The 15,958-nt window shown below is 38.7% G+C and overlaps 1 protein-coding gene across 5 annotated transcripts in view; it reads left to right on the top strand.

Moving 5' to 3' along the window:
• The window catches only part of LOC114647156 (Kv channel-interacting protein 2-like), a 676,813-nt gene that overhangs the window by 620,387 nt on the left and 40,468 nt on the right, over positions 1 to 15,958 (top strand). The window contains exon 1 of one of the 5 annotated variants that reach the window (XM_028795712.2): positions 1,777 to 2,212. The exons of the other annotated variants lie outside the window; for them this stretch is intronic. Coding sequence (XP_028651545.1) covers positions 2,134 to 2,212 — 79 coding nt within the window. The 5' untranslated portion in view covers positions 1,777 to 2,133. Of the gene's footprint in view, positions 1 to 1,776; positions 2,213 to 15,958 lie in introns of those variants that run through there. 5 annotated transcript variants of the gene reach the window in all.

The raw sequence follows: 15,958 nt of genomic DNA, 5'->3' as shown, positions 1-15,958 counted from the left end.
GAAGTGCAGCCCTGTTGGTGCTCCTATGTATCGTTTGAGGTGTTCAGGGAGGACTTCCCTACATTTTCGATTGCCCGGGAAGTGCTTCCTAATGAATCATTCCTGTGTCCGACTTAAAAGGAGTCCGCTGCCTCACTTCATTGCAGTCAGAGTTGGGAGGCAGTGGGCAACATGGGCAGTGCAGGTGCTAGGCTATTTTGCACCGTAGGCCAAGCTTATTAGTGCACCAGCTAACTGTGTGGTAGCTAACACGTAGGCCTGGGTTTTCTCCCCTTATGATCTGTGCCCTAGGCAAATGCCTAATTCGCCTTAATGGTAGTGCTGGCCCTGAGCGGCGGGTGTAAGGACAAAGAACTCTGTAGTCATTGTTTGATTTATTGTACTTATTGTGGTTGATTATTAGACAGGTGATTGAAGAAGTGCCATGTGTGACTAAAAATCCTGTATTTTATTCTAAGAACGTGTATTGATTTACATTGTCTTGGATTTAGGGCTCACTGGCACCCCATTGTGGTCATACCAGATAACACAAGTAAAACATTCAAACTCGTGAACATGGCTCCTGTGCCAATCACTGTGCCACTATTCCCTAAATGTTTTTTTTATTTTATATAAAGCAATTTACAGTGAACACATCCCAAAGCTCCTAAGCTGTGTAGAATCAGATTTCCAGACTGGCTTCAGTGTTTCATCTCTAGCACTGGGAATTGCATTCTCCATTGCTAAGTGTAATAAATCTAATGCAAGGAGGTGCTCCACGTACATTAAATGAAATGTAGATCAGGTCTGAGAATCTTATTTTGTGTAGCATGCCACTCATCATATTGTGACCTCTAGGGGCAGTTCTGCAAACCAAACACTCCAGACCACAATTTAATGTTTTAAATCCGGACACTTTAGTTTCTAGGAGTGCAGGGCTTACCTCCTTCAAATTCGTGTCCATGAGACCATTCATTTTCCTGGCTTGATGCCTGCATGAATGTCTCAGGCAGAGTTCAGTCTGCTTTGCACTTCTATGACAAACTGCTGTTTCTCTGATTCAAGTAACTTTGATCTTGGGTCTACTTGACCTGAAGACGTTTGCCCTTTCAAAGACCTCTCTGACCGTCCTGGGTTAGGCTAGCTTTGCGTGTATTTTAGGCCTTCTTTCTGGTTGTGTCACTGATGAGGCCCTTGGATCTCCTCCTTAAAAGAGAATAGGATTCGTAGGCATCTTAAGTTCCCTACTTGGTGGTATTTCTTGTACCCCTAACATGTTGTCTTGAAGACACAGAGTAGACTTCGCTTTTTTTTTTCCTTTTTGGTCTTATTTAAAAGTTTCTGTTAATTAAGGTTGACATCTCTGTTCTAGTTAGTGCATGGTAATACTGTTCAAATGTGAAGCATGGGCAAAGCATCTCCCAGCACATCTGTTCCCCACGTCAGCCCTGGCAGGCGGATGATGCTTACCACCATATGTGCTCTTTTCTGCTTTTATGTGGGCACAAAGAGCACAGCTGCCATTCAACATACTGTAGGAGAGCGCACTAGCTAAACAGCCAGGAAGTGACGTCCAAGGTTTGGGCTTTTTTTAATCCCATTTTCAAAGTTGTATACCAGTAAATTAAGAAAAGCCTGCTCATAGTAGAACTGCGTCCTTCTGCATCTATAACGGGTGTTGAGACTTTCACATTCATTAAGATGTCGATGACACTGCCCATGTGCTTAATGTGGCGGAGCAGGCAAATAGATCAATCTGAGCAAAGTGCACTTTGACATCTTTCATTAGAGGGAAGCAGTATTAGGCAGAGGCTGATGAAATGAAGCAGCAGTGTCCTCATCCCACTCTCCCCGTTATACTTTATCACAGTGTGACTGAAGTCACACAAATGGAGGGAGACAAAGGAAGGCAAAACGGGGCTGGAGACTGAATAATTCCACCCCACGGAGGATAGCCATCAGACGGGTTATTAATCTGAACGGTGGCAGCTGATGACGTGGGGACGTCCGCACTTGTGACGCGATGCTAAACGAGAACGCAGAAATGCAAATGAAAGGTGCCGAAGAGGAAACGCAGGTGAGAGGATGAAGATCAGGAGCTCAAGGTGAAGAGTAAAGCAGGTGACAAGGGTCCAGCATCCGATTTCTTTCAAAATGGCATTCATCCCTCAGACAGCTGGAGTCCTTTTTAAAACCATGAGGATCCTGATACCTGGGAGAAAAAAAGGGAAAAGTAAGTTGGGGTTTTTGCTTTTTTTCAATTCGGTTATTTCATCTTATTATCACACGATTTTTAGAACTGGGGCCGCAAGCCTTTGAAGGTAAAATCCAGTAGTGAGACAAATTGTCTTTAATTAAACAGGTTTATAATTCATACAGAAAACACTGGCTTCTTAGACTGAAGATGAGCAACGGCGTGAGCTGTTATACATTTGCAACAATTCTTCATAATAATTAAACAGGACATAGTGAAAATGTCAATATCCGTAGCACGTTACCTTAAATGTACATATTAAATGACTAATTAGCCGATTGGTTAATTGATTGATTCATTAATTAAGACATGATCTCATTTACCTGTACACAGATGCCACCTGTTACCTGCATTATAGAAGTCATACCTGCTCAGAAAATGGCAAAGCTGAAAATCAAGATACTTCATGCCATGGAAAGTCAAGTGTGCCGCATTGTGTCTAAATAAAGTCACCTACAGTTTATTCCTTAGTGCAAGGAAAAAATAGGCATTTTTGAATTATACAATGAAATTTAAATTTGCATTCAGAATGGCTGATTTTAAAATATATTACAAAGAAAACTGGACTGTACTGCTTCTGTCCTGCAGGGTTATACTGAATGGGGCCAGTTGATTGCATGTGTAATTTAATCTGACAAAAAGTTGTAAGGGTCTAAACAATTTTAACAAAGCTTTTTCGGAATTTATCCAGTATTTTTACTAGCAGTTACAGTAAATGACACGTCAAGCACATCTGCTGCAGTCATTTCACAGTACAGCTCATGCCAAGTCTTTGTCAAAATGAAGCCCCTTGTTTAAAGGGTTGGTGTCGATGGGACTCCTCTGTCTTGGAATACTCTCGTATTGATTCTGTACGAAATGACTAAATATAACACAAGTTATTTCGTGTTAGATTTACTTTGGCCAGTTTGAAATCAGCAGGAGCGTTGGATGGAGTAGAGAAAGTGAGGCTTCATAGCCTGATGCTAGGAATGCTGACACTTTTCATTGGAAATAACTGGTTGGGGTTTCTAAATAAATGTGTTTTTTAAATGTGAAATGCAGTTTTCAGGGACTCAGGATCTTACCTGCGTGGAGTTTGCACATTCTTCTTGGGTCCATTTCCCTGAGTAGTCTGGTTATCTTCCACATCCCAGAGATGTGCGTTTTAGGCTAATTGGCGGTCTTGTCATTGGATTTGTGTGCCCAGGCTGGCAGCCTTTCAAGGGGTTATTTCTTCCCTCTTCACAATTCTGCTGCTTTGCCCACCCCACAACGCTGAATTAGCACCAGTGAAATTGATTCTTGAGTGGCACTAAAGACGTGTGTATTAGTTTGGTCGACGTCTTTGTAAGTTGCCATGTCGGTGTATACGTGAGGGTACTCTGCAGTGGACTAGCACCTTGTTAAATGCTGCTTCTTACCTTTTCGTTCATATTGTCAGAATGGACTCTGATTCCCTGCAGCCCAGAATAGAATTAAGCAGGTTCACTAAATGAATGGATGATGACGGAGCATACATTTGCTAAATTTTTGACAGAAATCAGGCTGCATGGGAATGAGTGCGAGTGTGTGTCACTATGGACTGACTGTCCTTCAGAACTGGCTGCTGGGATTGGATCCTGCATCCCATGACCCTGTATTGGACATTCATTCATCCATTTATGAAATTTTCCTAATTAGTTGACTTTTATTTTTAAGAGATGTATAAGCCATTAGTGCAATAGAATAACAGTATTTGTGTTTCTTCAGCTTAGAAATAGTGGCAGGTGTCTTACTCCATGCTCAGACAGTGAGTCCTGTGTAGTGACTGATTCAATGCCTTACCCACCAAGCAACCATAACAAGATGCATCACAAAACTGAGTCCCAGTTCAACAAATGAGGCCTTTCTTATTATTGTGACCAGTTAGCCATTGAGGCCTGTGGTACCCCCACCCCTATCTGTCTGGAAGCTTCTTCCATTTTAACAAGGTTCAAAGGCTAAATATACTACTATTGTCCTACTGGTCTAATAACTTTTATAATTTATTCTGTGTATACTGGATTTTTTTTTCTCATTATCTTATTCACTCTTTGTAAATGTACTGTCCAGCAGGAAAGAGTAATGTGCTATCTGTGTATCTATTCCTTTATACCATCCTTGTTTGACTTGTTAGACACTGAATAAAGCACAGTACTATTAAAGGAACTACATACACAATAGTACAGCTTGACGTATTAAAGAACTTTTTCACGAGGTAGAATTTGATTGTATTGTCATTTCTTTGGATACAGAAAACAACACTGGGGAATCCTTATTAAAGAATACTGTATGACTTCTGAGACCTCTTGATTTAATGGCGCATCTTGTTAACAAGCCACTTCAGGTCAGGATCAATAAACAAATTAACTCTAAAGCCAGGTCAGCGGGGCCAAGAATGGAATATGTGCTTTGGACTGATAAAAGCATGCTGCTGTATTTGTGCATGTCCGGTATATGTGAGAGTGTGTGTGTGTTTAATGTTCACGTCTATTTGTGCACATCAGCACCTGTCCTCACCCTCAGACGTATTACTAGATATTTCCTCTAGTCTTTGTTGCTGCAAACTGATAGAGAGGGAAAAAGGCAGAGAGGTAAGGTTAGCTTACTAGTTATTCATATCTGCTTTTAGGCTCTTTGGATTGGAAGGTTTTTCTTGTAAGAGGTTTTGTTATGAAGACTGCAATATCTGAAGAGTATTGGCTAATGATGGCATTTCATTTCATATTATCTTTCTTTCTTTCTTTCTTTCTTTAGTCATCTAACTTATGTAAAGAAACATCTAATGCCCTGGACCGTGGAACATAGAATAGAACTAGAAAAATATATGAATGTGTGGCTCAGGCACAGAAATAGATATATTGTAGAACAACAACAGTTTATTTCTTGTGTAGCCCAAAATCATACAAGGAATGCCTCAGTGATCTTTGACTCTTTCAAGGAAACAATAAAATTGGGAAAGGGAAAAGCAATTCAGAGAGAGATGCCCCTTCCAGGTAGGATGGATGGACTATAGATGTCAAAAAAATGGGGTAAATACAACAGACAAAACAGAATACAATACAATACATTGGACTTTTACTGAATGAAGCCTGGTTTCATTAGAACTAAACTAAGCTCGTGGCTTACTTCCACTAAAATGATATGTTTTTATATAAAGAGTCAAATTTTGCATCAGGTCTCATTAATAGATTTACCCTCCAAATCCGCTATTCTCACAACACCAGTCTCATTAGCTTAGTCAAAAACAAAGCCCTGGCCTAAGCTCTTGAAGACACAATGCTCTCCATTCATCCCGTAAATGTGCATTAGGTTATCGATTATACTTAAACATAGATATGAATGCATGGAAATGGACAGGTGGTATGGCCTAGTGATTTAGATGTTGAACTGAAAAATATAACCTTGATGGTTAAGTGTTCACTATGGAACCACAGTGTAACCCCAAGCATGTCTTTTAACCTTCTTTTAATCTAGTTTTTTAAACAGGGCAATTATTTAATTCTCATATGCATTTTTAATTTGTTATGCACACTGAATAAAAGATTCAACTACGTAAAAGTGAATTAATTTTTGATTTTTGAATGAGACAATAGCAGGGTGTTTCGTAAATTTGGTAACATTTTCTATTTCTTTGGAGTCATCTTTTAGTTAAGCATAATTTATAGAAGGTAATGTGTCCACCAAGAAGGTGATGTTCTGCTTTAGAAACAAGGATAAAGCTGTAGACACCCAACTCACAAGCTAACTAAAACACACACACACACACACACACACACATATATATATATATATATATATATATATATATATATATATATATATATACTGTATATAACTGAAAGTGATCCCCTTATAACTGAAGTAAATTGCACAAATAGTAACATTTAGTAAACGCAGATGCAAGTCTGCAGATGCAGGATGGAAGAGGAGACAGTTTTCGGGATTGGAGGGAGGAAGAGGAGGGTTCAGGAGATCAGAAGCCAAAAGTGATGTCATTGGTGTTGTCCATCAATCATCCATTCAACAGAAGGAAAAGAAATGGCATTAAGTAACAGTGCCAACCGGCAGCAAAGAGTGGACTTACTACTTGAAGAGCCTTGAAGTTGTCTCCCAAGTGCATGTGTGACACTACATATATATACTAGCTATCTCCCGCAGCTTCGCCTGCGTATTAGTGAAACAGGAGAGTGGAGGAGGGCCCCACCCAGCTCTCTACTCCTGACGTCACTCTTCCCCCTCCCCTCGGCCCACAGCCTCTGTGTTGGATTAGCGTAAATATAGCGCTCCTGCAAGCGAACTATGATTCTTAGCGCAATGAGAGAAGTCGCTAAATCAACCGGAATGTTCAAGCAAGTTATAGAAATAAAAAGATCTAAGTCCGTTAAGTAGTTCTCTCGTTCGCTAAACAGAGTTAAGGTTACGCCCCAAGGTAGACGTGTAAGTGAGGAGGGCCCCACCCCCCTTCCCGCAGCCCTACTTGGACCACGAAATTTTTAAAACCGTTTCTTAGCGAGCACCTATGGGCCAAGGGTAACCTACATCTCAAATTTCAAGTCCCAAGTCCTCATGGTTCGGGAGATTTTGTGATGAGTGAGTTAGTGGTATTTGGCATTATATATACTGTATATAATATGCAGAGAGAGAGAGTGAACTCTATTGTTTTAAAACTATCTTGGTATATCTAGATATTATAGATGCATATAAAAAACGGTTAAGACTCAACAGCTAAATAAACTGTTGTGTTTCAGAATTCCTAATTTTGAACACTAATTTTATTTCCATCTTTTTTTCTATGAATTATATGCATCTTTCCATTTTCAGTTGCCTAGTTTCCTGTTACAGGAAAGATTTAAGGCAATGAATGGATGTGGGATTCAAACACAAGACGCTGGATTCTTGAGGCAGCAGCACTAACCACTGCACGACTTAGCCTCTTAATTTATTCTTGTACATCTAAATTGCATTAACAAATCCAGAGCACTGTACTTATTAAAATATGTAATAGTCAAAAACAAAGAATTATGTATTGATGCACAATATAAGTGCACAATGCTGAACATAAAATCTTATATTATGTACACAGAAGTATGCAGATAGGCATTTAAAAAAATAAAGTTGGTTCTAAAATACACCTAAATATTAATACTTTTGTTAAATCAAAGTAGTACATATAAATTTAACTGGTGCCCTGTTCAGGGTTGATTTCTGCCATACTCCCTATGGTTCTGTGGTGGGCTCTGGTTACCGAACACCTGATTTGCATTTAAATATACTAGAAAATATTTAGAGTGATGGTATGACTAAGTAAAAACAGGAAACATCAAAAGACTACTTTATTCTCTGCTGACTCTGTCTGCCATTGCTCAGCTGATAATCCACTATCTTGCTGGACACTACAAGTATATCACTACACCAAACAGGTAGGCAAATATTTGCATGCCAAAGTTATAATGTTTCTAAGTCATGTTTCAAAAAAGCATTTATTAGTCACTACTGGAAGAACGTAGTATAGTAACTTTATTATTTTGGTTAATCTTGCATACATTGTAGAGCAGCACTATATTTTCTTCAGATTATAAACCCCCTTTCTTTATCCACTTGTAGAGAGTAAGGGCCATGAAGGAATGGAGCCCAGCCTGGAAACAATTGGGCAAGACAGGAAGCAACGTTGGGTGAGAATCCAGTCTGACACAGGACTCACTCCTGTATTCCAGCCCGTCTGAGAAATGTTAGGAACATGAAAGGAAACAAACACGGAGATGCTTACAAACTTCATACAGGCACTGACTTGGTTGGCATGTAGTCTACAGAGCCATGAAGACAGCAGAGGGCACCATTGCATCCCTGGAAACAACTTAAAAGATAGAATTAAGGCTGGATTGGCTTCATATACAAAGTGAATACACAATTATTTGCTGCTCTGAGACAAATATATATACAGTATATATATATATATATATATATATATATATATATATATATATATATATACTTTTATATGCTTTGTAGAACATGCACTCATTACATTAGGTACCTTTTGTCACTTATTTAAAACCAGCCAGCAGTAAATTATAATCATGAGTAAATAAAAGAAAGTGTACTCTGCCTTCATATTTAGGTCTTTACTGGTGTCACCAACCGACATGCCAAGACCAAACTGTTCTTCAGTGTGTGTTAACTTTAAGGCAGGGCCTGATGTTTCATTTACATATTAGCTTTGGGCATCAGCTGGTGGTCACCATTATGTTCACGTTACTTACACAAAGTGAATTTGAACACCAGGTTCATTCAAACTGTGGCTGCTCATCAACTGGATTTGTAGACGTGGCTAAAGCAGACCTTGTCCACGTATTGCTGTCCACTGAATGGCAGTCTACTTGGGTATAGGAGTTATGTTCTGCAAAAAAGGAAATGAAAATTAAAATCATAAAATGAAAATGCAGTCTTTCTTTTGCAATTTCATTTTCAAAGTCTATGCACAGGAATGCTGCAAAAATTAAAAATAAAATGAAATAACATTATTTGCAATTTCATTTTCAAAATCTACTTGCAAGAATGCTGCAAAAATTAAAAATGAAATGACATAACACCATTTGCAATTTCATTTTCAGCCAGAACAGCAATGAAGCTGAAAAAATGAAAAGTAAAATGCAAATAAGCACTGGTGCCACCGGCTGCTCATTGAATTTTCATTTTCCAGTTCTCAAAATGCAAATAGCGTGGGTCAATGGGCGGGGCTTTGCACTGCAATTTCCCACAATTCTTTGTCCTTCGTAGCAGTAGCCGCTTCAATTAAGTCACATGATTTTGATCGTTTCACCTGCGTCCTGTGAGCTTTACAGCGAAACCGTCTCAATCCGAAGACTAGGTATAATTGTAATTGTGTAGCAATTAATGTGCTATTTAATTGCAATATTTAACATTACAAAGATTAGCCTTTATTACATCATCATTAACATTATTTACACTGAAGTGGAAAAGGAAGACTTTGTACTTTTGTTTTTTTTGTAGTATTATATAATGTAACAAGGCGCTATATAGGCGCCTGACCCGACACAGAAGGACACAGAGCCACGTAATAAACCAATGAACTTTTTATTTTTCTTCACCCATGGGCGCACATCTTCCCCGTGACCCACAGGCAATACACAGTCCCACAAAGCACAAGTCCAACACAGCAACAATCCTTTCTCCTCTTCCACCACTCCTCCTCAAGCTTAGTCCTCCTCCTCCCAACCCTGGCAACCTGAGTGGTGGTGGCTGGCCCTTTTTATAGCCCACCCGGAAGCGTTCCAGGTGCTTGACCACCTGGTCCTAATTGCACTTCAGGGTGGGGCTGAAGATTCATCCAGCCTGGCTGCTGACTCCATGCAGCTCCCCCTAACGGCCACCCGAGCCCCCAACCAGGCTGTGGAGGACTCCATCTCCCATGGAGCCATGCGACAGGTTGGGGGATCACCGTCCGCCAGGGAGGCTGCCACCAAGCGTCCCGGGGGAGGTATTGAGCTGCCCAAGGTGGCTCCCCCGGAACAAATGCAGCAGGGGCATGGGACCCGGCTGTCCTTCACAATAATTTACCCTCTACACTTTACAGTTTCCATCATCTCCTCCATCCCATTCCCCTGTAGTTGATCGATGAATCGATCGTAGTCATTGTTACAACTTTTAAAATAAGGTGATACAGTAGTTATTTTTTTTACTTTTTTTTCATTACTTTTCAAAATAAGGTGCTACGGTAGTGATTATTTTATTCACTATGAAGACCTTCCATAATCTGTCATTTTTGTTTAATTCGTTTTTCTTTTTCCATCATTTATAAAAAATTTTAAACACCTCATTAAGTAATTAATGAGTAACAAATATGAACTTATTATCTATCAATTAATTTCATATTTATAAAAAAGAAGAATGAAATTAAAAAAAATCATTTTCTGATCATTCAAGAAAGTATTGAACATATTATTCCAAAAAGATAATTCCAAAATATGCTTGAGTAGGTGCAAAATATTTTTAAATTGCTTTATTTTCATATGGTTGTTTCATATTATCTTTATACATTTGTATGTGTATGTGATCAGATAATTGTTTCTATGAAATTACCCTCATCATGACTGGAACTTTTAAGCTTTAAACACATTCCACATTCTTCATTCTTGTGTCACTCTCCTAAATAATCAAGTCACCAAAACAACAGATGATTCCATCAAGAAATAAGACTTTAATGATTTAATCATTTTGACACTTAAAAGAAGTTTAATGATTATAATCATTATACCCAGAGTAAAACTACTAATTCAATTCTGCTATAAATATAATTTCATAAACTGTGTACAGCACTTAATAATAATAATAATAAGAAGAAGAAGAAGATTGATAAGCTATAGACATTAAAGGGGATTCCAGTCACATTTTTGCAGCTTCATTGCTGTTCAGGCTAAAAGTGAAATTGCAAATGCTGTTATTTCGTTTTATTTTTAATTTTTAGAGAATTCTTCTGTGTAGACTTTTAAAGTTAAATTGTAAATTATGTTATTTCATCTTATTTTTAATTTTTACAGCATTCTTGCGAGATTGCATTTTCACTTTATAATTTTAATTTTCATTTCCTCTTTTGCAGACAATACCTCCCATAGCTCGGGAGCACCTTAACGTTCGAACACAACTCACATGATGTGCTGCTTTTCCCTTATGTGTGGAGTGCTGTCCTTGGTCAGCTCGTTGATCATTCAGCCAGTGAGCACTGTGTGTCAGCATAAACACATTGGCTTTTTTTTTTCCAAGACGTTTCCCATTTAGTCATTCATTTATTGGGTTTGGGTCAGGTTTTATGATACAGTATATATTTATTTATAAACTTTTCAAAAGTATTATATAATATGCTGCTTACCAAAAATATTTTGTGCAACATAACTGTAGCAGACATTTCAAGTCGTGCTACCAGCTGCTGGCTTCTTCTTCCCACAAGAAACCCAAAACTATCAGTGGCTCATTTGCAGTCATTTAATTTACAAAAATCACAAAGTTGGTCTATTCAATCAATCAAGGGGCTGACACAGAATATTAAGTAGAACATATCTAGTAAGTAATTTGGAACGAAAGTGTCTGTTAATGAGCTCTTCCAGTGTAGTACGGTTTTTTGCCTCTTTTTAAAATATGCAGTCCAACTTTATTTAAATGCAAAGACTCTTTTAAATACCTCATTAATTATTTTCTGACAGCAGGATGAAGAGGTTAATGGCAGGCCATAACCTGGGTAGTTACAAGTCAGGATTGCTGGGCCGCACGCCACCTCCTTGTGTTAGACCCGTTATGTTAATTTCACAGGGAAATGAGCATAAGGCAGCATTTTTGTCCAACTAATGAGATCATCTGTTTCTTGGACCCCAAACTACTCCTGGGAAATCACAGATGACACCTTTCTGATGTTTCTTTGCCAATACTTCCTATGAGGTCGCTGCTTCACAGCCTGGAAGCCATTGATAGCTGAGCATGAAGTCAAGTGCTAGCAAGACAATGCGACATCTGGCAGATGGGACAGCCCACTGATTTTTGGATCTTCTTTATTGAATTAATTTTCAGAAGCTTATACCCGCTTGACAGACCTGATGAGGTTTATTATACTGGGGAGTTTAGAAATAAAAACAAAATCTTTCACAGCAGGGAAATAACAAGGGGACTTGGTTAGGACAGAAAATGACTTACAGATACTGATGGTCAGAGCTTGGTGCCATAGCATTTCAGTCCTCTCTCTTGATCTGTGAAGTATTTACTCTGCTGGGCTAAAAATCTCAGAACATCCTGGATTAACCAATTAGGCTGTAGAGTTTCCATTTTCACTTTTTATTTTTTTGATGTTGTACTTACTGATGCATGTAGTGTTTAGATTATACACCGTAAATGCCTCTGAGCCTTTTCAGCTCTGTTCCATTTAATGAAATCTTCTAACAGTGTAGTCAAGGCGTACAACACAACTTTGGGTATTTACATTAAATGTGCCGATATTAATCAGAAATGCAAGTAAGAATTTCACTGTACATGTGTGAATACTTTCACTACTAAAAAAACCTGAAGATTAGTACTATTTACTTTGAAATGTTACAGTGATTTAAATTCTTCTTTAATCAAAAATACCATGATGGTCATTTCACAGTACTGTATTCTTCTTTTTTCCTATTGAAGTACTGACAGGTTAAGCCAGTTCGCTTCAGGTCACACAATAACAGCAACAACATTTATTTCTATAGCACATTTTCATACAAATGTAGCTCAAAGTGCTTTACAAGATGAAGAAAGAAAAAAGAAAAATCTAAAAATAAGATTAGGCAATACTAAGTAACAAAGAATTGAGTAAGGTCCGATGGCCAGGAGGACAGAAGCAACAAACAAAAAAAAAACTCCAGTGAGCTGGAGAAAAAAAAAACAAAATCTGCAGGGGTTCCAAGGCCACGAGACCACCCAGCCCCCTCATGACATTCTACCTAACATAAATGACCTCAATCAGTCCTCGTGGTTTTCAGGGTTCACGTGGAACAACTTGCTGATGACAGTCATGAGGACCTCTGGCCCTCTATCCATCAATGTAGGGACTGCACGGTGTTTTGATCGGGTGGTGGTGGCGCAGATCAGCACCACAGAAAACCAGTAAAAGAACAGCAGAGAAAGTAAGGGTTAGTATGGATTGCAGGGCCCTGATAAAAACGATAATTAAATGCATATACTGTACAGAATATCAGAGTTACACTAAAATGTAGCTATGAGAAAGCCATGTTAAAATAATTTGTTTTAGCAGTGTTTTAAAGTGCTCCACCGTGTTAGCCTGGTGAATTTCTATCGGTAAGCTATTCCAGATTTTAGGTGCATAACAGCAGAATGCTGCCTCACCACTTCTTTTAAGTTTAGCTCTTGGAATTATAAGCAGATCCTAATTTGAAGATCTAAGATTACGAATTTGAGTGTAAGATGAGTGGCATTCTGAAATATAGGATGGTGCAAGATTATTTAAGGTTTTGTAAACCATAAGCAGTATTTTAAAGTCAATTCTAAATGACACAGGTAACCAGTGTAGTGACATCAAAACTGGGATGATGTGCTCGGATTTTCTTTTCCTCGTTAAGATTCTAGCAGCTGTATACTTCACTAGTTGCTATCAATTGATGTCTTTTTTGGGTAGTCCTGAGAGGAGTGCATTACAGTAATCTAGTTGACTGAAAACAAAAGCATGAACTACTTTTTCAGCATCTTGCAAACTTATAAGGGATCTAATTTTTACTATAAAATGCTGTTGTGGTAATCTGATTAATATGTGATTTAAAATTCAGGTCAGAGTCAATAGTTACCCCTAAATTCTTTACCTCTGTCTAAAGTTTATTTCTAATGCCCTCACTATATCCATTTTTGCCATCACTAAGATTTCTGTTTTCTCCTTATTTAGTTTGAGAAAATTACTACTCATCCACTCAGAAACACAAAACAGACATTGGGTCAATGAATCAAGAGAATTGGGGTTATCAGGCGTTATTGATAAATACAGTTGTGTGTTGTCAGCATAACTGTGGTAGCTCACATTATGCCTTGAGATCATCTGACCTAATGGAAGCATGTAAATCGAAAAGAGCAGCGGACCCAGGATAGAGCCTTGTGAAACACCATATAGAATATCATGTGTCTTTGAAGTATAATTACCACAACTAACAAAGAATTTTCTACCTGTTAAGTAAGACTCAGACCAATTTAAGACACTGCCAGAGAGGCCCACCCACTGACTAAGGCGATATATAAGAATATTGTGATCAATGGTATCAAATGCGACCCTCCGATCTAAGAGGATGAGAACAGATAAACAGCCTCTGTCTGTAAATTAATGGTGGTGAGGAGTGAATCTGAGGCTGCACAGTCTACAGTCCAATGCCCCTGCCATTACGTCACACTGCCTACATGTATTGATACATATAAATATATATTAAATGAAAGCAAAATAAACATATTAACGAGACCCACATTTGACTTGGAATTATATTCTTATTATCACCAATACTAGCCTTTGCTAATTATATTACTTTTCTTTAGTGCTACATTGACGGACTCTTACTTCCTCTTCCAATCTTAATAATCTGAGATACCAGTCTTACTGCACAGTAGAATTCACCTGGCTTGATTGAAATCAAAGTGAAAACAAAGTTGTTTAAATTAATTACAAGCATAAAACACCAAATAATTGATTGCATAAGTATTCACCACCTTCAGTTCAGTAGTTAGTAATTGTGTTTTTGGCAGCCGTGACAGCCCTGATTCTGTGTGCACAGGTCTCTATCAGCACTTTTCATCTGGGCGGTGTAACTGCTCAGGCTCTGTCAGGTTGCATGGGGATTATGACCAAAATACAGCCAGAAACTGTCTCTTGGGCTTGGGTCTGGACTCTGACTTGGCCACTCCAGGACATTCACATTGCTGTTTTTAAGCCACTAGCTTTGGCTCTATGCTTGTTTTGCTCCAAAAAACGAACCTCCTCTCAAGGTGCAAGTTTCTTGCAGACAGAATCAGGTTTTCCTCCAAGATTTCTCTGTGTTTTACTGCAATCGTTTTACCATCTACCCTCACAAGCCTTCCATGGCCTACCGGCTGCAGTGACACATCCCACAGGCTGATGCTGTCACCACCATGCTTCACGGTGGGGATGGCGTATTTTTGATAAAGTGCAGTGTCCGGCTTACTGCAAACATGCTGTTTAGTCTGATGGCCAGAAAGCTCAATTGTGCACTCATCAGACTACAGAACCTTTTTCCAGCTAACTTCAGTCTCCCATGTGCCTTCTGGCAAACTCTAGCTGAGATGTCACATTTGTGTTTTTTCTCTTTGCCACTTTCCCATAAAGCTGCAAACAGTGAAGCACTCAGGCACAGTTGTTGTCTGCAAAGCCTCTCCATCCTGAACCACTGCTGCTTGTGACTCCTTTGGGGTTCTTAGCTAACTCTTGGTGGTCCTCCATCTAGTCTTCTTCTTCTACAGTCATGACCTGCTCTAGGCAGATTTTTGGCTGTGCCATACTCTTTCAAGTTCCTAATGACTTATTTAACTGGATATTCAGTTACTTGGATGTTTTCTCATCCCCATCTTTGGCTTGTGTTTTTCAATCACTTTTGCACAGAGTTGGTTGCAGTGCTCTTTTTGTCTTCATTGTGTCGGTTAGGCCGCCATACTGACTCACCCTAAGCTGGACCTTCCACATACATTTACATTTATGCAACAGTTAATTGACACCCCTAGACTACGGACAATGATTTCCATTGAGTTAATTCTGTGACTTCTAAAACTAACTGGCCTCAGCAGTGAAGATTTAAATGTGTCAAATTAAAGAGTGAATACTTACATGATCAATTATTCTGTATTTTATATTTGTAATTAATTTAGATCATATTGCAGAGATTTGTTTTCATTTCAACATTAAAGAATCTTTTTGTATTGATCAGTGTCAAGCCAAATTAAATCGACTAGGTTTGAATGGTGTATAATGATAAAATGTGAAACCTTCCAAAGAGTGAATACTTTTTATAGACACTGTAGTTAAGCTGCCCTTCTGTCTGGACTTATGACTCCGTGCACACAGGTGACTCCAGATATTCAAACATTGTAGTAATAGGTTTGAAGTGTGCCACTGTAATCTGTAAAGTTTATTTCAAAGCCATTAATAAGCTGGCAGGGTGAAACTGGCCCAGGATGATGGGC

This window comes from Erpetoichthys calabaricus, chromosome 2 (genome assembly GCF_900747795.2).
Source record: "Erpetoichthys calabaricus chromosome 2, fErpCal1.3, whole genome shotgun sequence".
NCBI lineage: Eukaryota > Metazoa > Chordata > Cladistia > Polypteriformes > Polypteridae > Erpetoichthys > Erpetoichthys calabaricus.
This window is presented reverse-complemented; position numbering and strand designations above follow the sequence as displayed.